General features: G+C 44.6%; 2 protein-coding genes across 3 annotated transcripts; both read right to left on the bottom strand.

Annotated features, from left to right (window-relative positions):
* Positions 1-1,494: 1,494 nt before the first annotated feature.
* On the bottom strand, positions 1,495-2,925 carry LOC132388790 (zinc finger protein 664-like). The gene has a single exon (XM_059961199.1). The coding sequence runs from the start codon at positions 1,920-1,922 to the stop codon at positions 1,650-1,652; it is 273 nt and encodes a 90-aa protein (XP_059817182.1). The 5' UTR covers positions 1,923-2,925; the 3' UTR covers positions 1,495-1,649.
* Positions 2,926-3,653: 728 nt separating this feature from the next.
* On the bottom strand, positions 3,654-15,969 carry LOC132388789 (oocyte zinc finger protein XlCOF6-like). 2 transcript variants are annotated; one of them, XR_009510339.1, is made up of 2 exons: positions 15,901-15,969; positions 3,654-5,433 (listed from the first exon to the last, which is right to left on the bottom strand). XR_009510339.1 is itself a non-coding variant. In XM_059961198.1 (2 exons), the coding sequence occupies exon 2, from the start codon at positions 10,315-10,317 to the stop codon at positions 8,170-8,172; it is 2,148 nt and encodes a 715-aa protein (XP_059817181.1). In that variant the 5' UTR covers positions 10,318-10,718; positions 15,901-15,963; the 3' UTR covers positions 7,943-8,169. The 2 variants fall into 2 exon arrangements, 1 of the variants encoding a protein (XP_059817181.1); XM_059961198.1 differs by lacking the exon at positions 3,654-5,433 and adding an exon at positions 7,943-10,718 and having other exon boundaries at positions 15,901-15,963.
* Positions 15,970-16,165: the final 196 nt, after the last annotated feature.

The raw sequence follows: 16,165 nt of genomic DNA, 5'->3' as shown, positions 1-16,165 counted from the left end.
ATGGAGAATTGGCTGGCAGACAGGAAGCAAACAGTGGGAGTAAGGACCTTTTACAGGATGGCAGGCAGTGACTAGTGGGGTACCACAAGGCTCAGTGCTGGGACCCCAGTTGCTTACAATATATATTAATGATTTAGATGAGGGAATGAAATGCAGCATCTCCAAGTTTGTGGATGACATGAAGCTGGGCGGCGGTGTTAGCTGTGAGGAGGATGATAAGAGGTTGCAGGGTGACTTGGATAGGTTAGGTGAGTGGGCAAATTCATGGCATATGCAATATAATGTGTATAAATGTGAGGTTATCCACTTTGGTTGCAAGAACAGGAAAACAGTTTATTATCTGAACGGTGGCCGATTAGGAAAAGGGGAGGTGCAACGAAACCTGGGTGTCATTGTACACCAGTCATTGAAGGTGGGCATGCAGGTACAGCAGGCGGTGAAAAAGGCAAATGGCATGTTGGCATTCATAGCAAAAGGATCTGAGTACAGGAGCAGGGAGGTTCTACTGCAGTTGTACAAGGCCTTGGTGAGACCGCACCTAGAATATTGTGTGCAGTTTTGGTCACCTAATCTGAGGAAAGATATTTTTGCCATAGAGCGAGTACAGAGAATGTTCATCAGATTGATTCCTGGATGGCAGGACTTTCATACGAAGAAAGACTGGATCGACTAGGTCACTAGGCTAATATTCACTGGAACTTAGAAGATTGAGGGGGGATCTTATTGAAATGTATAAAATTCTAAAGGGATGTTGGGGAAGTGCTAGATGCAGGAACATTGTTTCCGATGTTAGCGAAGTCCAGAACGGTGTCATAGTTTAAGGATAAAGGGGAAGCCTTTTAGGACCCAGATGAGGAAAAACGTCTTCACATAGTTAGTGGTAAATCTGTGGAATTAACTGCCACATGAAACAGTTGAGGCTGGTTCATTGGCTATAGTTGAGGAAGTTAGATATGGCCCTTTTGTCTAAAGGGATCAGGGGGTATGGAGAGAAAGCAGGTACAGGGTTCTGAGATGGATGATCAGCCATGATCGTACTGAATGGCGGTGCAGGCTCGAAGGGCCGAAGGGCCTACTCCTACACCTATTTTCTCTGTTTCTATAACCAGACTCTAGGTTCAGTCTGTTCCTGCTGTTGCGTTTCTAAAGTGTTATTTTTCCTAACAAAATGCTAGAATCTATCCTGCCATACCCTGTGATCGGAGCGTATAACTCTTACCCCACCAGGTGCTGTATTCAACTAAACCTCTTGTCATGCCAGCTAACAAAAACTGATTCTTGGAAAACTCAGTGAGTTAGAAGGTGCAAGATAATACTTTATAATGAAGTCAAATGTTACAGGAAACTTTACTGATACACTGTACATCTTTGACTGAGTCAAAGTAAGAATGATAAAGCTCAATTGTTTAATCACATATAGTGTACCGTTTTTTTTTTATTTTCGGGTGCAGTACTGCTTTGTAACCGGGAACACACACGCAGCATCCACCCAAATGTGATTTCTTAAGTTTGGCCGGGTGGGCAGGAGTGGGGGGTAAAGCTTTCAACTCCTAGTTTAAGCTGATAGCCGAAGCAAGAGTTACATAAGGTTAGATGAATAAGCGAATCGCTTCCCAAATTCACAGTAGGTGAACAGTCTCTCCCCGGTATCAAGTCAGTGATGCACATTTGGTTGATTTGGCTGAGAGAATCTCTTCCCAAAGTCCGAGCCTCTCCCCAGTGTGAATTCGCTGGTGTCTCAGTAGTTGAGACGACCAAGTGAATCCATTCCCACAGTCTGAGCAGGTGAACGGCTTCTCCCCAGTGTGAACTCTCTGATGTACCTTCAGTTGAGATGGCCAAGTGAATCGCTTCCCGCACACGGAGCAGGAGAACGGCCTCTCCCTGGTGTGAACTGCGTACCAGAGGGAAATGGAGTACATTCAAACAACTAAATATATCAGGGATGGGGTAAGAAGGGGAGGAGGGGCATTAACGGAAGTTAGAGAAGTCAATGTTCATGGCATCAGGTTGGAGGCTACCCAGCCGGCATATAAGGCGTTGTTCCTTCAAACTGAGTTTGGATTCATTTTGACAATAGAGGAGTTTATGGATAGACATATCAGAATGGGAATGGGACGTGTAATTAAAATGTCTAACTTCCGTTCATGCTCCTCCTCCCCTTCTTACCCCAATCCTGACATATTTAGTTGATTACCTGTTCTCCATCTGCCCCGCCACCTTTCTTTTTCCCGAGGCCTCCTGCCCCATGATCCTTTCCCTTCTCCAGCTCTGCATCACTTTCACCAATCACCTTTACAGCTTTTAGCTTCATCGAACCACCTCCGGTCTTCTCCTATCATTTCGCATTTCCCCCTCTCCCCACTACTTTCAAATCTCTTACTATCTTTCCTTTCGTTTAGTCCTGTCGAAGGGTCTCGGCCCGAAAAGTCGACAGAGCTTCTCCCTATAGATGCTGCCTGGCCTGCTGTGTTCCACCAGCATTTTGTGTGTGTTGTTGTTTGAATTTCAGAGGACCTCGTGTTTGTCACAGGGATATCGTCTTCAAGTGAATCACCACACCACATACCCAGGCAAGGGTTAACACAAAAGTGGTCTCCACAGGATTCAGCAAACAAAATCCACTCCTGTGGATTATTCCTGTTGACAGGCACCCATTCGGTGTGCACTGGATCGATAATCAAACCACCCTTGTGGGCACAGGAGAGTTCCAAACAGTGACCCTTGGCCATTAGTTTCCTTGTCTAAATCCTTTTGTTCTCTTTCTTTGTCTCCTTCTGACTGTGTCTGTGTCCTCGCTTAAAACTAAACAAACTGGGAGTAATGAAAACAATCTGCAAGTCAGACCGTCCCGCCTCCTTGATCTCTCTCTCTGTAAAAATCAAAAGTCAGCTGAGAAAGTCAGCGGCTGACGTCATTGTTAGTCCCCACCTCACTCAGGCTCTCTCTTAAAGTGACAGTCCACAGCAAACGAAACTTAGGGATTCATAACACATCCCCTCCCCCCAAATAATTTATTTTTGTTCTAAAAGCGAAGTTTTAACTGCAAGCTGCAGTATGTAAAATAATGAATGTACGGTTACCATGGAACACATTGCAGAATCGTATACAAATACCAGATTCTGCTTCACTATTAAAATTGTAAGGTCAGCATCTGGAAAGACAATCGGCAATGATATTGTCCGTGCTTTTCATATGCATTATCACAATACCATATTCTTGTAAAATCAGACACTAGTTTAACAATCATCTGGTTTTGCCCTTCACCTGAATCAAAAACACCAACATATTATGCTCAGTATAAACTACCAGAGGTTTCTTCTCAGGACAAACATCAAAATGCCGCAATGACAAGATGAGTGACAACAACTCTTTATCTAAGAACCATAGAACATTACAGCACAGAAACAGGCCTTTTGGCCCTTCGTGGCTGTGCCGAACCATTTCTCTGCCTAATCCCACTGACCTGAACCTGGGCCATATCAACCCAAACCCCTCTCATCCATATATCTGTCCAAGTTGTTCTTATATGTCAAAAGTGAGCCCGGTAAGGTGGAATAATTTATTTGCTGCTCGTTGAATTTTCGCGAAAAGTAAGATACAGGCTGTTCAACATCATCATCATCTTTCTGTAATAACACTGCCCCGGCAGCTTCATCACTGGCATCCACAGCTATAGAAAACGGCTTTGTAAAGTCAGGTGCCCTGAGCACAGATTGATGACATAAAAATGGCTTTCAATCGATCAAATGCCTCCTGACAAGGCTCGGTCTAAGCAAACTTTCACCCTTCTTCAGGAGATTAGTCAGAGGAAGGGCGATATCAGCAAAGTTCTTGCAGAACGTACGATAATATCCAACCATTCCCAAAAACCTTCGAAGAGCCTTCTTACCAGTCAGAATAGGAACTTGAGAAATTGCCTGGACTTTTGCCTGAACAGGGGCCCACTTGCCTTGACCTCCAACAACACCAAGATAGGTCACAGTGTCATGGCCAAATTCACTCTTTGCCAAGTTAACTGTAAGGCTGGCCTGGGAAAGCCTGTCAAACAGCTTCTCCACTGGAGTGATATGTTCTTCCCAAGTGTCACTCCCTGTGACTAGGCATCAATATAGGCATCTGTGTGTTCTAACCCTCGAATTACAGAATCAAACATACCCTGGAATGATCCTGTACTATTTTCCATTCCAAACAGCAAAACATTGTATTAATACGACCCAAAAGGTGTCACAAATGCAGAAATTTCTCTCCCTCTGTCCATCAATGGAACACACCAATAACCTGTCAACAGATCAATCTTTGTAAGAAATTCAGCCTTTCCAACCTTATCAATGTAATCATCCACCCTAGGGATAGGATAGGCATCTGTTTTTGTTACTGCATTTACCTTCCTACAATCAGTGCAAAATCTAACACTACATCAGGTTTGGGCACAATATCGCAAGGTGAGCTCCAATCTGATGCTGAAGGATTGATAATACCATTTTCCAGCATATAGTCAATTCCTTGCTCCAGCAATTTACACTTTTCTATGTTCATGCGATATGGGTGTTGTTTAATCGGTTTGGCTTGACCAATATCTACATCATGTACTGCGAAGGTGGTTTGCTTGGGAACATCGGGAAATCAATCTTTAAACTTCAGAATTAATTTCTTCAGCTGTTGTTGCTTTGGCTGCAGATGAGCCAACTTGTTATCAATGTTTTCTGGAACAACCGAGTTCATTAGCCTAACTGGGACCATGTTTGGCTTGTGAAAAGTCTCAGACGAGTCAATCGTTCCATTCTCAGGGTTGCCAGATTCATATGTTTTGACAACAGCACTCACAGATGGTGCCTGCTTATCAAAACAAGGCTTTATCATATTTACGTGTACCAGCTGTGTTAGCTTACGTCAGTCGTGTGTTGTAATAACATAATTCACATCATTAAATTGAGAGACTATTTCATACAGTCTATTGAATTTCACCTGAAGTGGATTCGTCAACATAAGGCAAGCACCTTATCCCCCACCCGGTATTTTCTTTCACAACCCTGCTTATCAAACCAACACTTCATTTTGTTTTGAGAAACCTTTAAGTTTTGTCTCGCTAGACTACAGGATTGTTGTAGTTTATTTTTGAACTTCAAAACACAGTCACAAGTTAACATGTACATCCCCAGCAATCCACCGCTCCTTTAACAAGGTCAAAGGTCACCTCACTCTGCGACCAAATACGAGTTCAAATGGAGTAAAGCCCAATGATTCCCGAACCGACTCTCTTCCTGCGAACGAACACAAATGTATTCCTTCATCCTAGTCGTTTCAATTTTCAACACAGTATGTCTTAATCATTGTTTTGAGGGTAGAGTGAAATCTTTCTAAAGCCTCTTGTGATTCCGGATGGTATGTAGATGATGTAATTTGTTTTGCTCCCAGTACATAAACTACCTGCTGGAATAACCCAGATGTAAAATTACTTCGTTGATCAGACTGGATTTCTTGAGGCAAATCAAATAAAGTAAAAAAAAACTCGGTAAGAGCCTTCGCCACAGTTTTAGCTTTAATATATCTGAGAGGTATTGCCTCTGGGAATCTGGATGCAGTACACATAATACTTTGTAGTTACTGATGGCCAGCTTTAGTCATTGGCAATGGGCCAACACAATCCACTATAACATTGGAAAAGGGTTCACCGAATGCAGGTATAGGCCGCAGTGGGGCCACTGGGATGACCTGATTAGGTTTACCAACAACTTGACAAGTGTGACAAATCCCAGCATTAATTTCTGGTTTACCCTGGTTATCCCTGCTACTCTGTTGGAAACTCTTATTCGGGGTAAAATTAACCTTATGAGTTAAAGCAAACTGATCTGCTAATCTAGCAGACTCCTGCATAGTGGCAGCATCATTTCCATCTAAATACGTCTTTATGTCATTAGGGATGCATTTTTTGAATTCTTCAATTAAAACCAACTCTTTCAAGCTGTTAAAATCATCATTTACATTTTTATATGTGCAACAGTTTGCAATACACACAAATTTCTCATAAGCAAATTCCATATAAGTCTGGTTCACAGATTTCCTCAAATTTCTAAACTTTTGCCTGTCTGCTTCTGCGATCAACTCGTAAGCTTTGAGCACAGCCTGCTTCATGAGGTCATAATGTGTGGTGTGTGGCCAGCTGGTTAAGTTGTTGAACTCGCGATCTGAAGGTCATGAGTTCGAGCCTCAGCCGAGGCAGCGTGTGTGTCCTTGAGCAAAGCACTGAACCACACACTGCTCCGGCACGTTTATAGCCCAGTGGCGATGATTGGGGGGTGGGGGGGGGGGGGGGGGGGGGCGCATAAATAAATAAATAATCAGCTGCTGCAGCAACTGTCAAAGCTGTATAGACTTGTTAACCCTTCCCCTTAATTACACTTTGTAAGAGAATTTTCTGTCTGCTTTTCTGCCTCTCTAGCCTGAATCTGCCTCTGCCTTTCCGCAGACACCATCTTGAATTTTTCTAACTTCTACTGGAGCTCAAGCTCACGAGGTTTACTTTCAGGAAACACCTCCAACTCCTTCACTTTAAACACTCCCTCAGACACATAATGTTCAGCTATTATCCTCTGCATCAGTGCCCCCCTCAAAGTCAATTTCACCTTTGCAAGTTTTAACGTTTTAGCAATACTCAACAACTCAATCCTTCTAGTGTCTTCTAATGCCTGAGAGATTGACCCTTCCAGATATCTATGAAAATCCATTGCTGCTGATTTTCCAGACACAAATAAATCAAAAGGGATTTCCAAATGATATCAATAATAAATCAATCCTTAAATTTGTTCATTTCCCAGACGTAGCCCCATTTTGTTACAAACCGTAACACTTATAAATGAACCACCAGCAACAGATTACTCCCAGTGGCCACATATTTTAATTCCACATCCCATTCCCATTCTGATATGTCAATCCATGGCCTCCTCTGTCAAAACGAATCCATACTCAGGTTGGACGAACAGCTAGGTAGCCTCCAACCTGATGGCATGAACATTGACTTCTCTAACTTCTGTTATTGCCCCTCCTCCCCTTCTTACCCCATACCTGACATATTTAGTTGTCTGCCTGTTCTCCATCTCCCTCTGGGGCTTCCCCCCCCCCCCCAACACTTTTCTTTCTCCCGAGGCGTCCCGTCCCATGATCCTTTCCCTTCTCCAGCTCTGTATCCCATTCGCCAATCACCTTTCCAGCTCTTAGCTTCATCCCACTCTCTCAGGTCTTCTCTTATCATTTCGCATTTCACCCTCCCCCAACTACTTTCAAATCTCTTACTATCTTTCCTTTCAGTTAGTCCTAATGAAGGGTCTTGGCCCGAAACGTCGACAGTGCTTCTCCTTATAGATGCTGCCTGGTCTGCAGTTTCCCATCAGCATTTTGTGTGTGTTGTTTGAATTTCCAGCATCTGCATATTTCCTCGTGAGTGTTATGTGTATATATGTGTGTAAATATAACTCCCAAACTATTGAGCTCAGGGCTTGGAGTCTTGAGATGGTAAAGTATTTAAGTTCAGTTCAACCATAGAATACGTGATGAGAGAGAGATATTTGTATTTCCAGGGTAAATGTTGAGAGAAGGCAATTCTTTCGGATTCATGGTGGGAAAATGAGAGAACAGTTGCTGTAGATTTTATCCATCGTCTTTACAAATGTACATAAGAATTATCACCTAAAGTGACCTGTCATAAGGGGTATCATCTTCAAATGAATGACCACATCACAGCCAGGCAAGGGTTAACACATAAGAGGTCTCCACAGGATATCCCAAATCAGATCCACTCCTATGCATCAAATGAGGGGACAACAACACATTCGATGTATGGTGAACTGATAATTAACCCACCCTTATGAGCATAGGAAACTTACAAACAGTGACCCTTGGCCTCTGGTTTACTGGTTTTGAACCTTCCATTTTTCCTCCTTCATCTCCTTCTGACTCTGAGTGTCTGTGTCCTCGGTTAAAACTAAACAAGCTGCGAGTGATGTAAACAAGCTGCAAGTCAGACTGATTCGCATTCTTAATCTCTCTCTCCCTCTTGAAATGAGTCCACAGCAAACAAAACCCAGGGATTCATTACAATGGCCACTCCCCATTGTCAACTGACAGGTGTGTCAGTAGGTGCAATGACTGAGTGAATCCCTTCCCACATTCTCAGCAGGTGAATGGCCTCTCTCTAGTGTGAACTCGCTGATGTCTCTGTAGGGTGAATGACTGAGTGAATCCCTTCCCACAGACTGAGCAGGTGAACGGCTTCACCCCAGTGTGAACTCGCTGATGACTCTGTAGGTGAGATGACTGAGTGAATCCCTTCCCACATTCTGAGCAGGTGAATGGCCTCTCCCCAGTATGAACTCGCTGGTGTCTCTGTAGGTTGTAAGAGTGAGTGAATCTCTTCCCACAGACTGAGCAGGTGAACGGCTTCTCCACAGTGTGATCTCGCTGGTGACTCTGTAGGGTGTATGACTGAGTGAATCCCCTCCGACAGACTGAGCAGGTGAACGGCTTCTCCCCAGTGTGAACTCGTTGGTGACTCTGTAGGGTGGATGACTGAGTGAATCTCTTCTGACAGACTGAGCAGGTGAACGGCTTCTCCCCAGTGTGAACTCGTTGGTGACTCTGTAGGGTGGATGACTGAGTGAATCTCTTCTGACAGACTGAGCAGGTGAACGGCTTCTCCCCAGTGTGTACTGGATGGTGTTTCTGCAGGTCAGATGACTGAGTGAATCCTTTCCCACATTCTGAGCAGGTGAATGGTTTCTCCCCAGTGTGAATTCGCTGGTGTCTCTGTAGGGTGGAAGAGTCAGTGAATCTCTTCCCACATTCTGAACAGGCGAACGGCTTCTCCCCAGTGTGAATTCGCTGGTGTCTCTGTAGGGTGGAAGAGTCAGTGAATCTCTTCCCACATTCTGAACAGGTGAACGGCTTCTCCCCAGTGTGAATTCGCTGGTGTCTCTGTAGGTGGGATAACAGAGTGAATCTCTTCCCACATTCTGAACAGGTGAACGGCTTCTCCCCAGTGTGAACTCGCTGGTGACTCTGTAGGTTTGATAACTGAGTGAATCTCTTCCCACAGACTGAGCAGGTGAATGGCTTCACCCCAGTGTGAACTCGGTGATGACTCCGTAAGTCGGATGACCAAGTGAATCCTTTCCCACACACTGAGCAGGTGAACGGCCTCTCCCCAGTGTGAACTCGCTGATGACTCTGTAGGGTGGAAGAGTCAGTGTATCTCTTCCCACATTCTGAGCAGGTGAATGACTTCTCCCCAGTGTGAACTCGCTGATGTCTCTGTAGGGTGGATGAATGAGTGAATCTCTTCCCACAGCCTGAGCATGTGAACGGCTTCTCCCCAGTGTGAACTCGCTGGTGTCTCTGTAGGGTGGATGAATGAGTGAATCTCTTCCCACAGACTGAGCATGTGAACGGCTTCTCCCCAGTGTGAACTCGCTGGTGTCTCTGTAGGGTGGATAAATGAGTGAATCTCTTCCCACAGACTGAGCATGTGAACGGCTTCTCCCCAGTGTGAACTCGCTGGTGTCTCTGTAGGAGGGAAAACTGAGTGAATCTCTTCCCACAGACTGAGCAGATGAACGGTTTCTCCCCAGTGTGAACTCGCTGGTGACTATGTAGGTGGGATAACTGAGTGAATGTCTTCCCACAGACTAAGCAGGTCAATGGCTTCTCCTCTGTGTGAACTTGCTGGTGTCTCTGTAGGGTGGATGAGTGAGTGAATCTCTTCCCACAGTCTGAGCAGTTGAACGGCTTCTCCCCAGTGTGTGCTGGATGGTGTTTCTGCAGTTCGGATGACTGACTGAATCCTTTCCCACAGACTGAGCAGGTGAATGGCTTCTCCCCAGTGTGAACTCGCTGATGTCTCTGTAGGGTGGAAGAGTCAGTGAATCTCTTCCCACATTCTGAGCAGGTGAATGGCTTCTCCCCAGTGTGAACTCGCTGGTGACTTTGTAGTTGGGATAAATGTGTGAATCTCTTTCCACAGACTGAGCAGGTGAACGGCTTCTCCCCAGTGTGAATTTGCTGATGTACCAGTAGGCGGGATGACAGTGTGAATCCCTTTCCACAGTCTGAGCAGGTGAACAGCTTCTCCCCAGTGTGAACTCGCTGATGTACCAGCAGAGTGGATGACAGAGTGAATCCTTTCCCACAGACTGAGCACGTGAATGGCTTCTCCCCAGTGTGAACTCGCTGGTGACTCTGTAGGTTGGATAACTGAGTAAATCTCTTCTCACAGACTGAGCAGGTAAACGGCCGCTCCCTGGTGTGAACTTGCTGGTGAGCCATTAAGACAGATGACTGAGTGAATCCTTTCCCAGAAATTCAGCAGATGACCAGCCTCTGCCCGGTGTGCTGTGAACTGATTGTTGTGTTCGCAGGTGGGATGTCCGACAGAATCCCTTCTGACACACAGAACGTGAATGGCCTTGCCCAGTGTGAACTTCCTGATGAACCTTCAATTGTGATAACCGAATGAATCCATTCCCACTGAGTAGGTGAACGGCCTTTCTCCTGTACAAAATGATGTTCTTGCCAGTTGGTCAAATGATCGAGTGAATCCCTCCCCACAGTTTGAGCAGGAAGGATGGTCAATTGAATCCCTTGCTCCTTAAATATCTAGACAGAGACAACCAAACTGGTGTGCTGTGTTTGAGCTTCCTGGAAACCAATTTCTTCTCGTTTTTAACCTGTAAAAAGATTTACAAAATCCATCAATGGGTGTCGGACAACATTACAGATGAGATAACTTGAGTTGCCAAGCTTTGATCCGGTACCACACTGTTACAATGAGGTTCAACCCAAGTTGGACAGAGAAATCATCTTTTGACTGGGCAGAATGCTGGTATCTGGAATGACTATCAAACTCTCTGATGCTCTTCCTGTCTGTATAAGAAGGGGGCATTTCTGCCATCTCCAATTTGTTACCGGCTCAGTTTGACTCTCTCCATTGGTATTATTCCCTGTTTCTGCTGAGCAGCATGGGTGCCTGGCCCCACAGTAACTGAAACAGTCTCACACAAATAGGTTTTCTTGATGTGCAACTGGGATCTTCTTTTATGTATTATTAACTTAAAGTGCCACAGTTTTAACGCCACATAAAAATTCCTGCTGAAGTGACTGGTTAGTCCACACAGCTGTTAAAAGTACTTAGAGTGATTTTTTGTATTATTTCAGGTTGCTGTCACAGTCATAGAAAATTTTAACACAGAAACAGGCCCTTTGGGCCATCTAGTTAGTGCTGAACTATTTAAACAGCCCACTCCCACACCTCTGCCATCCAGGTACCAAACAAACCTCTTAAATGTTGAAATCGAGCTCGCATGCACCACTTGTGCTGGCTGCTCATTCCACAGCCGGATGACCATCTGTGTGAAGAAGTTTCCCCTCATGTTCCCCTTAACATTTCACGGTTCACCCTGAACCCATGGCCTCTGGTTGTTGTCCCACCCAATCTTCGTGGAAAAGGCCAGCTTGCATTAACACTATCTGTGCCCCTCTATCACAATCAAATCTCACCTCAATCTTCTGCATTCCAAGGTATAAAGTCCTGATTTGTTCAATCTTTCCTTATAACTCAAGTTCTCCAGACATGGCAACATCCTTGTGAATTTTCTCTGAAATATCTGAACTTCGTTTACATCTTTCCTGTAGGTAGGTGACCAAAACTGCACACAATACTTCAAATTAGGCCTCACCAAGGTCTTCTAGAAGTCAACATAACATCCATCTATTGTTATCAGTACTTTGGTTCATGAAGGGCAATGGGCTGAAATCATTCTTTCCATCCCTATCTACCTGTGATACCACTTTCAGAGAATTAAGGACTTGTATTCCCAGGTCCCTTTCATCCACAACACTCCTCCGTGCCCGACCAGTCACTGTGAAAGACCTCCCTTGGTAGGTCAGACCAAAGTGCAAAAACTCACACTGGTCTGCATTAATTTCCATTTTCCATTTCTCAAACCATTTTGCCACCTGGCCAAGATCACACTGCAAGCCATGATAGTCTTCTCGCAGTCCGCTAAACCCCCAGTTTTGTTGTCATACACAAATTTGCTGATCCAGTTAATCACACTATCATCCAGATTACTGATATAGATGACAAACAACAACAGATCCAGCACTGATCCCTGTGGCAACCACTAGTCACAGGCCTCCAGTCAGAGAGGCAACCATCTGCTACCACACTCTGACTTCTCCCAAAGACAGTGTCTCATCCAATTTACTGTCTCGTCTTGAATGCTGAGTGACTGAACCTTCTTGACCAACCTCCCATATGAGACTTTGTCAAGTGCCTTGCTAACGTCCATGTAGACAACATCCACTGCCTTGCCTTCATCCACTTCCCTGATAACTTCCTCAAGAGACTCTATAAGATTGGCTAGAGCCATGCTGTCTATCCTTTATCAGTCCACACCTATCCAAATACTTACAGTATATACCTGGTTCCTGCACCCAAATTGCAATAACTTTCCCAGTTCTGATGTCAAGCCCACCAACGTATCATTTCCTAGTTCATTTTTACAGCCTTTCTTGAACAGCAGAACAACATTGTCTGTCCTCCAATCCTCCAGTACCTCACCTGTCACTAAGGATGATTTAAATATCTGTGCTAAGGCCCCAATAATTTCTGCACTTGTCTTCCGTAGGGTCCAAGTGAACAACTTGTCAGGCCCTGGGGATTGATCCACACTAATTTGCCTCAAACCCCTCCACCTCTGTAATCTGTACAGGGTCCATGAAGTTGATGCAGCTTTGCCTCACTTCTATAGACTCTGTGTTCATCTCTTGAGTAAATACGGATGCAAACAAAAATCTCCCCAAGTCTATGTTATCACTTTATATGGATTACCATTCTGATCTTCCAGAGAATTATTTTTTTTTCCCTTGCAATCTTTTTGCTCTTAACATATCTGCAGAATCCCTGAGGATTCTCCTTCACCTTGTCTGCTGGGGCAACCTCATGCCTTCTTTTATTTCTTTCATGAGTGTTCACTTGAATTTCCTGTATTTCATAACTACCCCATTTGTTCCTATCTGCCTGTACCTGGTATGCACCTCGTTTTTATTGATCTGGGAGAGGAAAGCCAAAGAGGTGATAGATCTGCATGGTGGGAGGTGGGGGTAAGGAGGGTTAAACTAAAGTTGCAGGGGGAATGGGAGTCTGAATAACAGAACAGATTGTGGAGAGGTTGTGGAAACAGATGTTGTTCAGGCCTCAGACACAGTCAGGAATGAAAAAGTTGAGCATGGTGCAGTGAATATGCTGAGACCTGTATATTTCAATACAAGGAGCAGCGTAGGAAAGGTGGATGTGTTCAGGACATGGATCAACACCTGGAATCTACACTAGGACCTGGCAACTGTGGACTGGGACAGGCTGCTTTATGGCAAAGGTGTGCTTGGTAAATGGGAGGCCTTCAAAGTGAAATTTTGAAAGTAGTAAGTGGGTATGTCAGAATAAAAGGTAAAGATAGAAACTGTAGGTAAACTTGGATTGCACGAGATATTGAGACTCTGGTAAAGCACAAAATGGAATTGCATAACAGGGATAGGCAGTCAGTTTCTTATGGAGTATAAGAAATGCAAGAGAACACATAAGAAATCAATCAGGATGGCTAAAAGATGGCATGAGGTTGCTGTCACAGAAAAGGTGAAGGATAATCCTCAGGGATTCGAGTGATAGATTAAGAGCAAAAGGATTGCAAGGCACAATCCGGAAGACCGGAATGGCAATCCACGTGTGGAACCAAAGCAGATGGGGGAGATCTTAAATATTTTTCAAACTCTATTTACTCAGGAGATGGACAAAGGGTCTGTGGGAGTGCGGAAAAGTGGCATTAACCATTTCAACCCTGGGAAAAAAAACACTTCTCTGGCCACTCACACGCTCAATACCCCTCATCATTTTATACACCAAAAAATGTCTCCAAATATAAACAAGGAAATTATACATTGCACAATCTACTTTCCATGATTCAGTACATTTACATGGCCAGGTGTGTAAAAAGGACCCAACGAATATCAGGGACAAACAGGCCCAATTCACCACAACCACAAACTGTTCCTGCTGCTACCATCCAGGAAACGGTACCACAGCAAAAGGACCAACAGGCCCCGGGACATCATCTTCCACCAGGCCATCAGACTGATTAATTCATGCTGATACAATTGCATTTCGATGTTATATTGACTGTCCTATGTACAAACTATCTATTATAAATTACTATAAATTACACATTGCCCATTTAGATGATGTAAGGTAAATATTTCTACTCCTCATGTTTATGAAATAGGAATTTAATAAAGTCAATTCAATTCACCCTCTCCACTATCTGATCTGTCATTCTGGCTCCCATTCCCCCTACAACTTATTTTAACCACATCACACCCTCCCCTGCTCACTACAACTAGCAAGCCTTACCACTAGGATATTCGTCCCCTCTTGTTCTGTTCCTCTGACTAACGAATCCCCTATCAGTCTTTTGACTTTCCTCTGCCAGGTAATTCCCCCCACAGCTTCTGAAGTGGTCCACTTGTTGTTGTGTGAAATGGCCACAAGAGTACTCTGCGATGCCTATTTAACCTCATTCCCCTTCCTGACTCTCACCCAGTTTCCTGTGTCCTGCACCTTGGGTGTAACTCACCTCTCTTCATGTCATATCTATCACCCCCTCCAACTGCTGGATGATATGGAATTCACCCATTTCAAGCAGCTCATTGAAGTGCAGGGTTACAAGCTGCAGCTGGATGCACATCTTGTAGGGGAGGGCATTAGGGACACTGCAGGTCTCCCCTCCTTCCCTCGAATACCCCTCTAATTTGTAATAACCAGTGTGCAGATAAATCTTGGACTGTGTATTTTTTACCCAGTGACAAGATGTGCACAGTGAATTTTATATAGAGAGGTATTCATTTTCACAGCTAGCAAATCACTGTCAATAGGAACTTTGATCTCCTCTGGGTTTGATCGAGTTCATCTGCACTCTCACACAACCTATGTAGCAGGCCTGTAACAGGAAATGCAGGAGTTTCTCACCAAAGCTTTTGCACATTGTCCATATGTGGTTTGCTTGCTAAATTACGCTTTAAGAAGTCAGATTTCCAAATATCACTCCACTTCTTCCCACTTGCAAATTCTCCAGCAACTTTTGCATCACCAAAATGCAAACAGGCATCACTAGTTTCTGTGTTCTACATAAATATTCCCCCTGAACCCGTCCCCAATGACTGACGGTGGTGAACTCAGTGAATGAAATCCCAATGAATATGAAGGGATGGGCAGTAGTCTGTCTCACTGGAGTCTGGCACATTTGTGAAGTGAAAGCTACTTGTTGCCCAGGGCAAAGGTGTTTGATATCATAATGTACCCAGAGAGAATGGGACAAAACATGTTCTCACCGGTAGAAAAGTCCAGAGCAAGAGGAGGTAGAGGAAGCAACACACACAAAATACTGGAGGAGCTCAGCAGGCCAGGCAGCATCTACGGAAAAGAGTACTAATGCTGAGTTCCACCGGCATTTTGTGTGTGTTGCTTGGAATTCCAGCATCTGCAGATTTTCTCTTGTTAGTGATTGGAGGTAGAACAAAGGTGATTTTCTCAACTGCTGATGTAAAAGATTGTGTTCCCTTTCTCCGAGTTCCTAATCCTTGCATTTAGATAGCTGGAGCTCAGCTCTGTCTGAGAGATCCATCGGTTCCCATTCCCTCATCAGCCAGAAGCTCCCCGGGGCCCGTGTACGGATCGTGGGGCTGAGAGAGAGGGAAGAGGACAGGACTGTCCCGGGATTGCTGCCCACGGTGTCCGAAATTCAGAGGAATTATCCTGAAGTCGGTATTTAAGATAAAAACACGGTTAATCGCTCGTACCTGCAACCGACATTTTCAAATCCTTCTGTGCACTGCGCGCCTGCGTGAAACTCAGGGACGGCCTCAGCCTGACGCCTGCGCATTTCATCGGCGCTTCAGCGCCGGCGAAATTCTGAACGAATTGCCCTATGGGTAATCACGGTGCCATTAAACATTTCTGCAAGCACCAGTTCAATGTCCATACCTCATTTTTTTTTTATCTTGGGTATAGAAAAAATCTGCAGCTGTTTTAACGCAGAAAGCGGCTCCCATAAGCAATATACTC

Source organism: Hypanus sabinus, unplaced genomic scaffold, assembly GCF_030144855.1.
Source record: "Hypanus sabinus isolate sHypSab1 unplaced genomic scaffold, sHypSab1.hap1 scaffold_412, whole genome shotgun sequence".
NCBI classification, from domain to species: Eukaryota; Metazoa; Chordata; class Chondrichthyes; order Myliobatiformes; family Dasyatidae; genus Hypanus; species Hypanus sabinus.
Note: the sequence above shows the minus strand (reverse complement) of the source record. Positions and strands in the feature narration are given on the sequence as shown.

Coding starts and splice junctions, on each gene's coding strand:
- LOC132388790 (XM_059961199.1), bottom strand. CDS start 1,922: ATGTACTCCATTTCCCTCTGGTACGCAGTTCACACCAGGGAGAGGCCG.
- LOC132388789 (XM_059961198.1), bottom strand. CDS start 10,317: ATGGCTCACCAGCAAGTTCACACCAGGGAGCGGCCGTTTACCTGCTCA.